Source organism: Chiloscyllium plagiosum, unplaced genomic scaffold (genome assembly GCF_037043375.1).
Source record: "Chiloscyllium plagiosum isolate Xiang-an unplaced genomic scaffold, Cpla_swu_hap1 HiC_scaffold_2, whole genome shotgun sequence".
Taxonomy (NCBI): domain Eukaryota; kingdom Metazoa; phylum Chordata; class Chondrichthyes; order Orectolobiformes; family Hemiscylliidae; genus Chiloscyllium; species Chiloscyllium plagiosum.
The window spans coordinates 20,132,558-20,145,964 of NW_028270140.1; the positions used below are offsets into that span (position 1 = coordinate 20,132,558).

General features: G+C 42.0%; 1 protein-coding gene across 2 annotated transcripts in view; it reads right to left on the reverse strand.

The window, feature by feature from the left end:
• Positions 1–13,407, reverse strand: part of LOC122565145 (coiled-coil domain-containing protein 17-like) — a 55,222-nt gene that overhangs the window by 25,043 nt on the left and 16,772 nt on the right. Inside the window, exons 4-6 of one of the 2 annotated variants that reach the window (XM_043720821.2) lie at positions 13,049–13,202; positions 6,599–6,724; positions 1,905–2,044 (exon numbers count right to left, since the gene is read on the reverse strand). In XM_043720821.2, the coding sequence (XP_043576756.1) occupies positions 1,905–2,044; positions 6,599–6,724; positions 13,049–13,202 (420 nt within the window). The remainder of the gene's footprint in view (positions 1–1,904; positions 2,045–6,598; positions 6,725–13,048; positions 13,203–13,407) is intronic. The other variant, XM_087995199.1, reaches the window with a different exon arrangement.

Below are 13,407 nucleotides of genomic sequence, written 5' to 3' on the forward strand. Positions count from 1 at the left end.
TAAGCTCCCAAATGTACTGCACAATCCGAATGATTGGCTTGCTTAGGGTTAACCATATTTATGGGAGTCTGGTGTCACGTGTACTTTCCCAGCTATTTCGTGCTGCGAAAGACAAAAGACTGCAGATGCTGGAATCTAAAGTAGACAAGCAGGAAGCTGGAAGAAGGCTTATACCTGAAACACTGACATCTCCAACTCCTGATGCTGCCTGGTTTGCTGTGTTCTTCCAGCCTCCTGCTTGTCTAGTCTTGTGCTGTGAAGCAGCTTCTATATTGCAGTATCCAACAGTGAGCTTGCATTAAAGGATCATTTGTAGCTGAACAATGTACCTTCCTCTGTTTTCTGATGCAGATGTCTGATGCCTAGGTTAAAATTATTTTTCTTTCATATTCAACTCACTTCTGTCTGCGCGTGAGGAGAACAAATTGAGAAAGGGCAATAAGGAAAAGAAAGGGCCGAATGATGATCTAAAAATAATAGCCTGTTGTTTTTCGGTTGTTTGGACCTCGGTGTTGATCGGATGTGGTTACACATTGACTGATGTAGAGAGGAATCTCAATTATCTGAATGAGATGGGCGGGCACTATTTCTTTCGGATAATTGATTATTCGGTTAATTGATTTCCTCTGGGGCTCAGAGTTTTCTGTGATGTCCACACCCCGTTCAGGAGACTAGGCAGCAGCACATCATGAGTGAGCCCCCGACCCCTGCCCGCCCTCAATCCAGACAACGTTGCCCCCCCACAACCCGTCCCCCCACAACTATGCCCCCCCGCCTAGCCCCAAACCCGCCCACACCCACCCTCGCCTGCCCCCTAACCTCCCCCTAACCAACGCAGCCCTACCCACCTGCCCCCTTGCCCGCCACCCCCCCAACCCCGTCCAATACAGCCCCTCTGCCCACACCTACCCCTAAGCCCAGCCTACACCACCCCTCTGTCCACACCCACTCCTGCCCCCACCCACCCAACTCCGTCCAACACCTCCCCCGCCTACCCCTCAACCCTCTCCAACACCACCCCTGCCCACCCCAACACCTATCCATCCAGCCCGCCCCACAACCCCATCCGACACGGCCCTCTACCCACACCCCACTTCCCCGCCCGCCCCCACCCCAACTCCAACCCTGTTACACACACACGCAACTTTTTGACAGGTTCTACCTTTGCCCTATACAGGACGATGTTGGAGAGATTATCTGGGTAGGGGGATTTAGGGTACACCCCTGTGTAGAATTCCAGGGAAAATGTGTGTGTGGGGGGGTGGGGGGGGGGGGGGGGGGGGAGAAGAGAGTGAGAGAGAGAGAGCGGGAGGTCAGTCATTTGGAGGCGGTGCCTGGGCTCCCATCAGTCCAGGACTGTTCTCGGCAGCACTTCAGGAAGCGGAGTTCACTTTGAATCACTGTAAACAGCAGACGCGTTCAGCGTCTGACACACAACTTTGACATAATGTTTCTGTTGGGACCTTGAGATCTCCTTTGGAGAATCTGATCTTCGGATAATCGAAGTTCCTCTGTGGGCAGCACGGTGGCACAGTGGTTAGCACTGCTGCCTCACAGCGCCAGAGACCCAGGTTCAATTCCCACCTCAGGCGACTGACTGTGTGGAGTTTACACATTCTCCCTGTGTCTGCGTGGGTTTCCTCCGGGTGTTCCGGTTTCCTCCCACAATCCAAAAATGTGCAGGTTAGGTGAATTGGTCATGCTAAATTGTCCGTAGTGTTAGGTAAGGGGTAAATGTAGGGGCATGGGTGGTTTGCGCTTCGGCGGGTCGGTGTGGACTTGTTGGGCCGAAGGGCCTGTTTCCACACTGTAAAGTAATCTAATCTTAGCACAACAAACTGGCTACGTTCCTCACAAATTTGAATGCCTTTCCTATCACTAAACAAACTTCTACACAACCATACTGTAGCTCCTCTCCTTCCGTTGAGTTTTTGGTTGCTTCACCCTCTGTTCCAGTTGCATAGCTTCAGCCAAGAGGTCGTGCAGCTGGATGAGGATCAATTGATCATTGCCGCCATTCTGTAGGTAGGAAAGTCGCAAGGCACTGCAGAAGAAATTCAGTTACAATTAATCATTCAAATAAATCACATAGGGAGTATAATTAATCAAATCTGCTGAAAAATAGTCTGAACAACTTTTGCCTGCTATTCCCAACACCACACACTTGCCAACTCTGGATAAGCAGAGCAGGAAAATCAGAGAGACAATGGTAACATGCCTGAATTGGAAACCTAGGGGTTCTGCCAACCAGATTTCAAATCTTGCGGTAACTTATGGAATCTAATTTCAGTTAAGATATCTGGAATTAAAAGCTAAGATCTGGATCATTGTTAAAAGCCCATACATTACACTAATGCCTTTAGGGAAGAAAGTCTGCCAACCTTTTCTGTTCTGGTCCACGAGTGATTCCAGACACACAGCAGCATAGGTAACGCTTAAATGGCTGAGCAAGATATTCTGATGTATCAAGTCCTGACTAAAGCTGGATGGTCAACTCAACATTGACCTCAGCACCAAAAGCAGTAATGGACACTTTGCCCAGTTGATGGAGCAAACTGTACAGTCAGGTGGGTGATGCCTCCTGCCAACTCTTTTATTCCCCCATCAGTAGCTCCCTGCAGGAAATACAGCAGCTTCTAGTGGATGCTGATGGCTTGGGTCTCTCAGAACTTGTATCACTGGAACAATATCCTCCACGGTGGAACAGCCCTTAGCATTTATTCAGAATGGAACACCTCAACTTTAACCAAACCTAATGAGTACCCAATCCAGCCTTATCTTTACTGGAGAATTTCCAAAATCTTGGGATAGTTCTTCAGTATGCATTTAATTTTAAATGACTACCAAAATTTTGGATTCCTGATGAAGGGATTTTGCCCGAAACGTCGATTTTCCTGCTCCTCGGATGCTGCCTGAACTGCTGTGCTTTTCCAGCTCCACTCTGATCTAAACTACCAAACTTTTGTGCCAGACAACCTGTTTAGACTTATAGACTCAGCTGCTAAATCAGAATTAACAGAGGCTCAGCCCAGTTACAATCAGGTTTTGCATATTTGTTGATTTCACCTCCAAACCCTGAAACCTCTTTTGCGATTTAATTAAATTCCAGCTGATCTCCAGTTAATTCGCCAATCCAACTCCATATCCATGATGCCTTTGCCAAGCAAAACTTTTGTCTTATTCTTGAGAGCTCCATTTGTTCCAACACGCACAAATATTTAAGGGAGAAAATTTCAGATTTCACCCATTATTTGCTTTGAAGAACTGCTTCCTTATTCCTTCCTGAATGGTCTAACTCTAAGAGCAGGGGAGTTATTCCTGGTGTTCGGGATATTATCTATCTCTCAGTCAGCACCATTAAAAAAAATGAGATTTTCCGGGCATTATTATATTGTTGTTTGTGGAACTTTGCTGAGCTCAAGCAGCTGCAGTGTTCTTAGGTTAGAAAAGTGACTGCACTTCAAAAATATTTCATTGGATGTCTTAAAACACTTTATAACCAATGATCATAAGAAATGATAAATAAATGCAAGTCTATTTTTGTTCCTAATCTAACCCCCCGGAGAAAAAGGACATATTTGTCTTTTCATCTTCTACTAGTTTTAAATGATTTATGTACTTGGAGTTCCAAATAACTTTGTTCGTTTCTACATTCTTCATCACTTAGAAAGTGATCCAGTTTAATATTTTAGGTCTGAAGTAAATAACGTTAAATTCCATCTGCCCCAAATTATCGACTGACTTAATGTTAATAAAAAAAGTCAAAATATCAGAGGCTTATGGGACTGTCCATCAAGAACAACAGCATGAGAGGTCAGAGGTGTGACATTGAAAAGTTGCTGCTGTGGATTACTGCTCCACCATTAGTTTTGTGAAAACTCCATCCCTACAATCTGGATTTTCATTCAAATATTGCTGCACAGCATGAAGATCCTGTGCCCATGCAGTAGATACAAAGGTAAACTAATGTGGTTAAAATGATCATTTCAAGGCTAATCCTTATTTAAATGATGCGGTACATGTTAATAGCTACCAGTCAACCCCTTTGATACTGAAAATTAATTATAACAAGTATGAAATCTCGTTCCTTTCGCTGCTCATGAAAATTCTGCTTTAAAGATTGAAGGCAATGTTTACTTTCTCTTTCAGTCCCCTTTCTTTCTGTCTCTAAATCCAGTCTTTCTTTCTTTAATGAGTGCGCTTTTGGATTTACTTTGAATTCACCAATTAATTATATTTGGTAGGTGTCTTTTCACCAGGATGGAGGATTTTAAGATTAAATATGCCCTTTAATTGCACAGTGGCTCAGTGGTTAGCAGTGCTGCCTCACAGTGTCAGGGACCTGGGTTTGATTCCACTGTCTGTGTGGAGTTTACACTTTCTCCCGGTGTCTGCGTGGGTTTCCTCTGGTGCTCCAATTTCCTCCCACAGTCCAAAGATATGCAGGTTAGCTGAATTGGTCATGCTAAGTGGCCTGCAGTGTTCAGGGATGTGTAGGTTAGGTGCATTAGTCAGGGGTAAATATAAGGTAGGGGGAAATGGGTCTGAGTGGGTTACTCTTTGGAGGGTCGGTATGGACACATTGGGCTGAAGGGCCTGTTTCCATACTGCAGTGTTCTATGATTAATTCTATCTAATTCAAGAATCAGATTTTTTAAGAAGGTACAGAGTTGCTTGCCTTGTTTACTCAGACCGCAAACTTTTGCCTGACACTTCCAGCAACTTGTAGAGCAAAATATTGTTGGCAGTAAACAGATAAGGGCAAATTTAAGTAATAGTTGTTGTTCTATCACAGCAACATTCAGGCCAATTAATCTCTTTGCATCATGGGACAATTGAAAAGAACAGACACCTTTGAGCTCACTGCTGTAAAATTTACATACATTGGCAAGCCTCTGTGTTTCTTCATTGAAATAGAGTCCAATTTCCCTGCAAGTACAGGGAACGGTTTACTCACCTCACAGGGTGTGAAATCCTTGCCTTCCCAATTCTGCATATTTCCCAGTACCTCCCTTTACAGGTACCTCACTACACCAGGTACCCCTGCAGTTTGAATTTCTATTTTCTGTTTTGATTTCTTTTTCAGTTATCATTGCTGTTCAAAAGTAGAGCCCAACTAACTCAAAACCTTTTTATCGCCCCATTGGTTGCCAGTGCCAAGATATTGTATACATCCCAACTCAAAAAAATTAATAACAGAAAGATAATGGGCAGAATCTTATAGCAGCGTGTATGATGTGGGCTATGGTGAGAAATGTGCTAGAATCCCATGAGAAATCTAGCGAGATCTTGACAATGAGGGCAATGTGCTACATTTTTTATTACGTTTTGGGTACCTAAGCAGATTCACATTAGGTAGTGCCAGGTTTCTGATTATAGGGGATTATTGCAAGTTAACCACATTATTAACTGCACGTCTTAGCTCATTCATATGCAGCTTCCTATCCTACCATCTGCCATGAGGAAACTATATTCTCAACATGGAAGTCAGAACAGGAACCTGGTGACTTCAGCTGGCTTCAAAAAGCCTCCATGTTGCTCAGCATGCAACAGCGTCTCAGGGCATGATCCATAAGCATCAGCTATATGCATTCACTGACCTTAGCACCTGATAATCACCTACATTTCAGGGTCCTTAAGACACCTCTCTATTCCACTTGCAAGACGCTTAGGAAGTACAGACCTGAATTTCAGGACACACCAGCAACAAGCATTGCAAAGACAATGTGCGCAGATGTAAGCACCTAGCTGATAGATTGGACCATGTTCTATCTTAGGGTTGTTCACCTGCTCACTTAGTGTTTGCTCACTCAGCACCTACCCGCATGCTCATTGTATCCATTCCTTGCCATGCCTGTTATCAAGTGGGAACTTCAGCAAGAGCTTATTGGATATCAAAGCTGCCTATTGACATGTTCTCTTGCACAGCTTCCCTTTACTACATCAAATTCAACCCTGCATTAACTCAGGCTCATCCAAAACTTTCCTAAAATCCCATTCATCAATCGCCATCATACTCACTGATTAATGCTGTCTTCTAGTTTTTTTAAAACTTTTTAATGAGATGCGAGCATCACTAAGAAGGTCAGCATTTGTTGCCTGGCTCTAACTGCTCTTGAGGAAGTAATGGTGTGCCACTTCCCTTATCTGCTGCTGTTCATTTGGCACCCAGCTACCTGAATCCCTAATGCCTCAGTAATAATGCTATCCTTGCATTTGAATCCTTTCCCGGTCTTGTCTTCCCTCATCTTTGTAAACTCCTCCAGTCCTGCAACTTGGAAAACCTCACCATGCCTTCAACGCTGTCCTCTTGATGGACCCTATGCCCTGTGCTGTACGATTGCAGCCACACCTTCAGAAGGAGGTGTTGGCTTTGTAATTCCCTCCATGACCCTCTCCATGTTCTCCATCCTCCATTTGGACTCTTGATTAAACCCATTTCTTTGAACAAAGTCATGGTCACCCATTCCAATTTGATCAGCATCGAGTAAAAGGCATAACATGACAATTATCAATGGGAGCTGTGTTTAAAAGCTTTGCTTAAACTCTGTCATATCACAGTCCATCATTAACTGGATTTAGTTCGAGAAAGAATTACCTGATTTCAGATGACAGGCTTCCTCCACCATAGAAAGGAAGAAATGTCTGCAGCTGCTGAACCTTCTCCTTTTTCTTTGATAAATGTGACTGTGAAGTATGGTGTCTGCTTGCAACCTTGTTTTGTCTATATTAATAAGAGTGTAAGAATTATTCTTTCCAAACTCCTTGCTAACGGCTTTTTTCTGACATTTGAAAACCTTCCCAATAATTAGCCCTATCCCTCATGGCTTTTAAAGAGTAATTAACAATGTCACTTCAGCAGCATTATTGAGAAGAAACCTTGAATGAACTTTGTCAATAAAGATTTGTTTGCACTAAGGTATAATGTGATGTGCACAATCTGCCAACAACACTTCAGCATCATTATTGGAAAGAAACTCTGAATGAAATTTGTCTATAAAGACTTGTTTGCACGATAGCATGAAGTGAAGTGCACAAATCTCCAAACAATAGGGTAGATGGACAGTCTACTTGTATTCCAAAATCAAATATATGCAGAATAAGCAGGCATTAACTACTCTCTTGAAATGCAGTAGTAGTGTCCATGCCCTGGACTAGGAGGCTGGGGTTCAGGTTCCATCTGCTCCAGTGGTGTGTAATAACATCTCTGAACAGGTTGATTAGAAAGATAGATTACATAAAAAAGAATAAAATAAACAGATATTGGAAATTGAAAAAAATACAATAGTCCATCTAATTAATCTATCATCCTGCTAGCCACATGATAATTGGCAATTCTAATTCGTTTGTCAGCATATCTCTTTGCACACACAGAATTATTGCATCAACGTTGCCCAATTGCAGAGTCCTACCTAATGTTAGACATTGTGTTATAAGCTTTGAAAGCACAGACTGCTTAGATGTTGTCAGTACCTTAATTGTGATGAACAGGAGAAGGGATATGCCATCTGAGATGATCTGCCAGTCTATGGGGCATACAGCTTATATAATTTACAACGTACCTGCACTGAAATTCAGATACCACTTTACTCATTTGTTTTAGGTACACTTGCAAAACTCACAGCACAGAATCTAACATGAGATGCAATTCTGCAATTGGACATTTGCTAAATAATCCTCAGCACAAGAGTTATGTAAATTAGGAGGTCATTTAGACTGACAATGTGACAAATGGTACGTATAGCATGTTGCATCCATACAGCCTGTTCTTTGGAGTCAGAAGTAACACGCACACCTCTTTCAACTCAACAAAAAAGGTGACAGCCATTCTCTGATTCATTTCACTGAACAATGCCTAGATTTGAATTTAAACAAAGATCAGCAGTTAACTCTCAGTCATCATTAACTGGTTCATTCTTCATGTCAGAGTTGACCTGCCAAAAAATCAGCAATCTCCTCTCATATAATATGAATGTTATCTTCCCATTAAATTGGCAATCTTGTAAATTGTCCTGATGAACAACAAGACAAAAGCTTTGACAAACTATTTATTTTGTTCAGCACTGTAAGGGCAGATCCAGCATAAAGCAATGAAGTAGTAAAGTAGTAAAGACCTTTGGAAACGCAGCTAATTCTCTGCTTTCTTTTTGTCTTCTCTTGAACAAATAAGTGACTCGAGGCTGCTCAAGAACTTAATCTCAATTCCATGCACTATGTTAACAAATTAGCTGCACTCGAGCTGAATGACTTTTAGAGTGAGTCTAGTATTTATTTCCAACAGCTGGGCAAAGGAGCTGGGAAGACAGCAACTCAATTAGATCCAGGCAGTGAAGCAAGGGTCTCTTTAGTCTTGACTGCTTCCAGCATTTTCTATTCATAAAAGAACATATGAATTAGGAGTTGGCGATTCAGCCAGCCGAGCCTGCTCCACCATTCAATACGATCATGGTTGATCTCATCTTTACTCATCTCCACTTCCTTCCAGTCTCCATAACCCATCCACTCATTTCTCAACTAAAATCTGCCTACCTCCTCTTTAAATGTAATCAATGCGCCAGCATCCACCACATAGGAATGGGTTGCTCTTCGGAGGGTCGGTATAGACTTGTTGGACCGAAGGGCCTGTTTCCATGCTGTAAGTAATCTAATCTAATCTAATCCTGGTGCAGCGAATTCCACAGATTTGCAACACTTTCAGAGAAGTAATTTTTCTGATCTCTGTTTTAAATCTGGTACCCACTAACCTAAAGATGTGCCGTCTCATTCTAGATTGCCCCACATGGAGAAACATGCTCTCTATGTCTACTTTGTCAATCCCCTTTAGCATTTTATATAACTCAATTAGATCGCCTCTCATTCTTCTAAACTCCACAGAATATAGACCTAAGCTGTTCAATCTCCCTTCCCAAACACCCAACCTATCCCTATCCATTTGTGAATTCCTTATTTCTTTGTTGCAACTTACTCTCTCATCTGTAATGTCATATGCAAATTTGAGTTTAGTACTTTCTATCCCACATTCAAATCATTAAGACAGATTGTAAGTTGTTGATTTGATTCTAGTGATCATTGAAAATTTGTAGCTCGACTGATTTAAATCTTCCACCCTGGTGCAAGGTTATAAATTCTTTGCACACTGGGATGAGAGTATTTTAAGGATAGTCAGTCAGCTGTCCGAGCAAGAGTGGGAATAAAGTAGCAGTGGGAAGCTGGGGGGAATGAGAGAGCACTGCAAGAACAACAGGAGTAAAGTAACAGCTGAAAGAGAGAGAACAATGTGAGGCTAGTAAGGGTGTTTGGCACATAAATGAACTATTTGTGATCTATCACCAAACTGAGAGACTGACTCCACTTAGAGAGAATAAATTGTGAATAATGATACAGGTGAAGGAGTTACGCGAGTATATTCGTAAACATTTAACCTTACCTAAATTGAATAACCACAGAGTAAAACTAGACTGATTAATTAGTATAAAAACTAAAATAAGACTGCTAATTATCAGCAGTGCTAAATTGGGATGGAGATAGTAGTGCAGTGGTAATGTCACTGGACTAGTGATTCAGAGGCGTAGGTTAATGCTGTAGGAATGTAGGTTCAAATGGCAACTGGTGGAATTGAAATTCAAATAATAAAATTTGGAGTTAAATATTAGTCATAGTAATGGTGACTATGTCACCATGAACTGTTGCAGAATACACCTGGTACATGTGACTTTGGACCTACAGTAATGTGATAGACTCTTGATTACCCTTTGAAATGGCCTAGCAAGTCATTCAGTTCAAGGGCCTTAGGGTTGGACAACAAATGCTAGCCTGGCTGGAGATGCCAATCTCACAAAACAATAAATGAAATAAATGCAAAGCTAAGGGATTCAAAAAATGTAGCAAGGAACAGTCATACTAAAGAGGTCTGAATATTGCAGTTAATTAAAATCTGAGGTGCATCAGTAATAGGAATTAAGCAAAACATTTACAATAACTTTCAATATGATAAATTATCATCAATACAGGAGAAGGAGCTGATTGGTGAGTTGCTGGCTCTTAATTCATTTAAGTATTAAGTTTAAACATTTAATTAATGCAGATATGGCAGGTCAGCATTAACACGTGGAGTGAGAATCCTGTCCCATGAGGGGATTCGAGGGTGCTTCATATGTCCACAGATGCCGAAAGTCCTGTCAGCTGTAGCAGCTCAAGCTCTGGGTTTTGGGACTTTTCCAGTAGCTGCTGTCACTGTTTCACATCCACAGAGATGCAGGAGGACATCACCAATCCACAGCTTAAACATTTATGGGCAGAGAGGGAACGGCTGGCCATCAGACAGTCAAGAAGGACCAGGCAGATAGCGCAACCACATGATTGCTGTCCAACCAATATTCATTCCAAATGCTCACAGCCAAATCCATAGCCGCAGAGATGGCTCAGATATACAGGTGGCATAAGGAAGATTGACAAAGCAACAGTGATTGGGAATTTGATAGATAAGTAACAGACTGGCATCTGCAGTTTCAAACATGATTACGTTTTCTCTGTTGTGTCAGCTCAAATATATCACTGAGTTGAGCACTCGAAGTGGAAGGTGAACAGCTAGGGCTTGTGCCCCATATTAGTATCAATTACACAGATAGAAAGGGAATGGGGTCCTGCAGTCAGAGGTTAGAGAATTTGGGGGAAAAAAAACTAGCAAAGTGGACCCCAAAAAGGCAGATGGGCAGAGTTTAAATTAACTTGGTTAGGTATGGGAACTAGCTGTTATTGCTATAGCAAGCAAAGGTGCGCAGAGAAATGGCAGATAAAAATAGCACAGGAATGCGAAACAATCAGATATTAGTGAGATCAGATTAAAAAGAAATGTAGTAAAGATCTAAATTAGATTTGAGGTGCATGAATCTGAACGTGCTGACCTTAGTAAAAGGTTACGAAGCAACAATCGGGGAGGGCTCAGTCAGAGAGGCCTATTTGCAACTACGATGTGACAATAATGGAGGCTTGGCTTAAAAACTTGAAAGACTGGAAAGGTCACATAGTACGCAGAGGATTGATTGGGAAGGGGAGGGAGGAGTGACAGCAGTGTTGATTAAAATAATCATGAAGTGCTAGAGAGAGAGGATATCTTTGCAGATTAAGGACAAGATCTATTTAGTTGGAGTTAAGATATAATAGAGATACCATAAGATATCGAATTTCTACAGACAACCAAGTAATGGGGAAGATGTAATGGAACAAAACTGCAAGAAAATTAAAGCAACATTCAAGAATCCTATAGTAGGTTTAATTAGGAACCTCAATCATCAATGTACATAAGAGTAAAGTATGAAGGTGACAGAGGAGCACAAGTTTCTGGACAGTATTCAGGAGAATTTTATTGAAGTGTGTTTCCAGATCAACAAGGGGCATTGGTCAATGCAGTTCTGGAGAATGCAGAGAATCAAATGGATCAAGTATTAGCAAAGGAACATTTAAGGAACTGTAATCATTGTATAACATCTGGGTTAATTAAGGAAAAGATAAGACACAAACTAGGGTAAAAATAGTGAATTGCGAGAGACCCTGCTTCAGCTGGCTGAGAACCAATCCAGTCCAAGTAAATTGCCATCAAAGACTGGCAGACAACATCCCATTAAAACAACAGATTGCCTAAAAATAGGAGATTGCACAGGTGAAGTCCCTTAAGGAGGAAAAGTAGGGTGGACAAATCCAGATTTTCAATCATCAGCATGGTGGCATGGTGGCTCAGTTGTTAGCGCTGCTGCCTCACACTGCCAGGGATCCAGGTTCAATTCCCATCTTGGGTGACTGTCTGTGTGGAGTTTGCATATTCTCCCTGTGTCTGTGTGGGTTTGCTCTAGTTTCCTCCCACAGCCCAAAGATGTGCTGGCCAGGTGAATTGGCTAAATTGCCCATAGTGTTAGGTGCATTAGTCAGGTTTAAATGTAGGGTCTGGTTGAGTTACTCTTCGGAGGGTCAGTGTGGACTTGTTGGGCCGAAGAGCCTGATTCCATGCTGTAGGGAATCTAATCTCATCTCATTTTCCTAGATGACAAAGGAGAAACAGTAAGATGGAACTGAAAAAAGGTGCACAGGACAGACATCGATGGTAAATATCAGAGTGTGGGATGGGGCTTGAGTGCAGCAAGTACAACTAACCTTAACCCTAAACCCTCACAGTACTGAGGGGATAATTAATACATTGAATCTATACTTTTACTAGTTAATCTACTTGGTGACAACAGTCGATTGATATTTCTAATTTTGAAACCCAATTAGTTAACTTAAATCCAATAAAAATGATAATGCAGTTAGTGTGTTGCTACTGTAGTATATGAGTACTGGTGAACATTAAGTGTCTGCAGCTCAAGGAGGTTTAGCTCTGGATTAATGAATTGGACATTTCAATGTAACAGGAGAGGTAAAGTTACCTAAATGCTTTGATCCAGGAGGAAGTCACACCCCTTAGGCTAGGTGCTTCAGTTATGGACTGTGGTCAGAGAGGGTGTGACTGTGGATGAGGCAAGCATGGGAATCAGTAATAAAGTGTGCAACCTCAACCCTTGTAATTAACCTAATAGGTTTGAAGTTCTTGCAGTTTCCGGGGACAAGAGTAGGGACTTCAGAGTGGATGAGGAAATTGACTTCAGCACTATATAACTCTCGAGTGAGGGATGGAAGGGGATGGGGTCAAAAGGAACATAGTTGCAGTAGGGGACACAATAGTGAGAAGAATGGATTCTACTCCCTGCAACACATCGCATGAATCCCAATGGCTATATTGTCTGCTGGCTACCAAAGTTCAGGACGTTTCCTGAAGGCTGGAAAGGAATTCTGGTGTGAGGGGCAGGGATCAGTTGTAAATCCATATGAATATTAACGACATGGACAGGACTAAGAGGCTGTTCTAAGAGCATATGAGCAATTAAATTAAAAGCACAGCCACAAGAGAATCCTTGGATTACCCTTGAGCCAGGAGCAAACTGGTATAGAGTTCAAAGTTAGAAACCAGGTTCCTCGATGCTTGCTCTTTCCCTGTGATGTAGTTAAGTGTACTCACATGGTTTCCAGCTGTAGAATCTCCAGCTGTTGCTTCATAGACTCCAGAAGTAGCTCATTCTTGTATTCTTGAGCTTTGAGCTCTGCCAACATATTCTCCACTTGCGAAGTGATTTTACCTTTCTGAGACAAGTCTTTTAATTTTTTCACAACCTCTGTAGTAAAATTACAAATACTAAATACCTGTCATGATCTCCATAAAGCTACCTACAAGAAAAGATACTTTATCAAAAGCCAAAATTATGCACATGACCTAATGATTAGCCATTTTGTTTCAGTGGCAACCCTGCCTGAGGTATTGTGGTTTTAACTGAGAAGTTTACAGGTTCAAGCCACACTCCAAACTGTGGAGGACACACT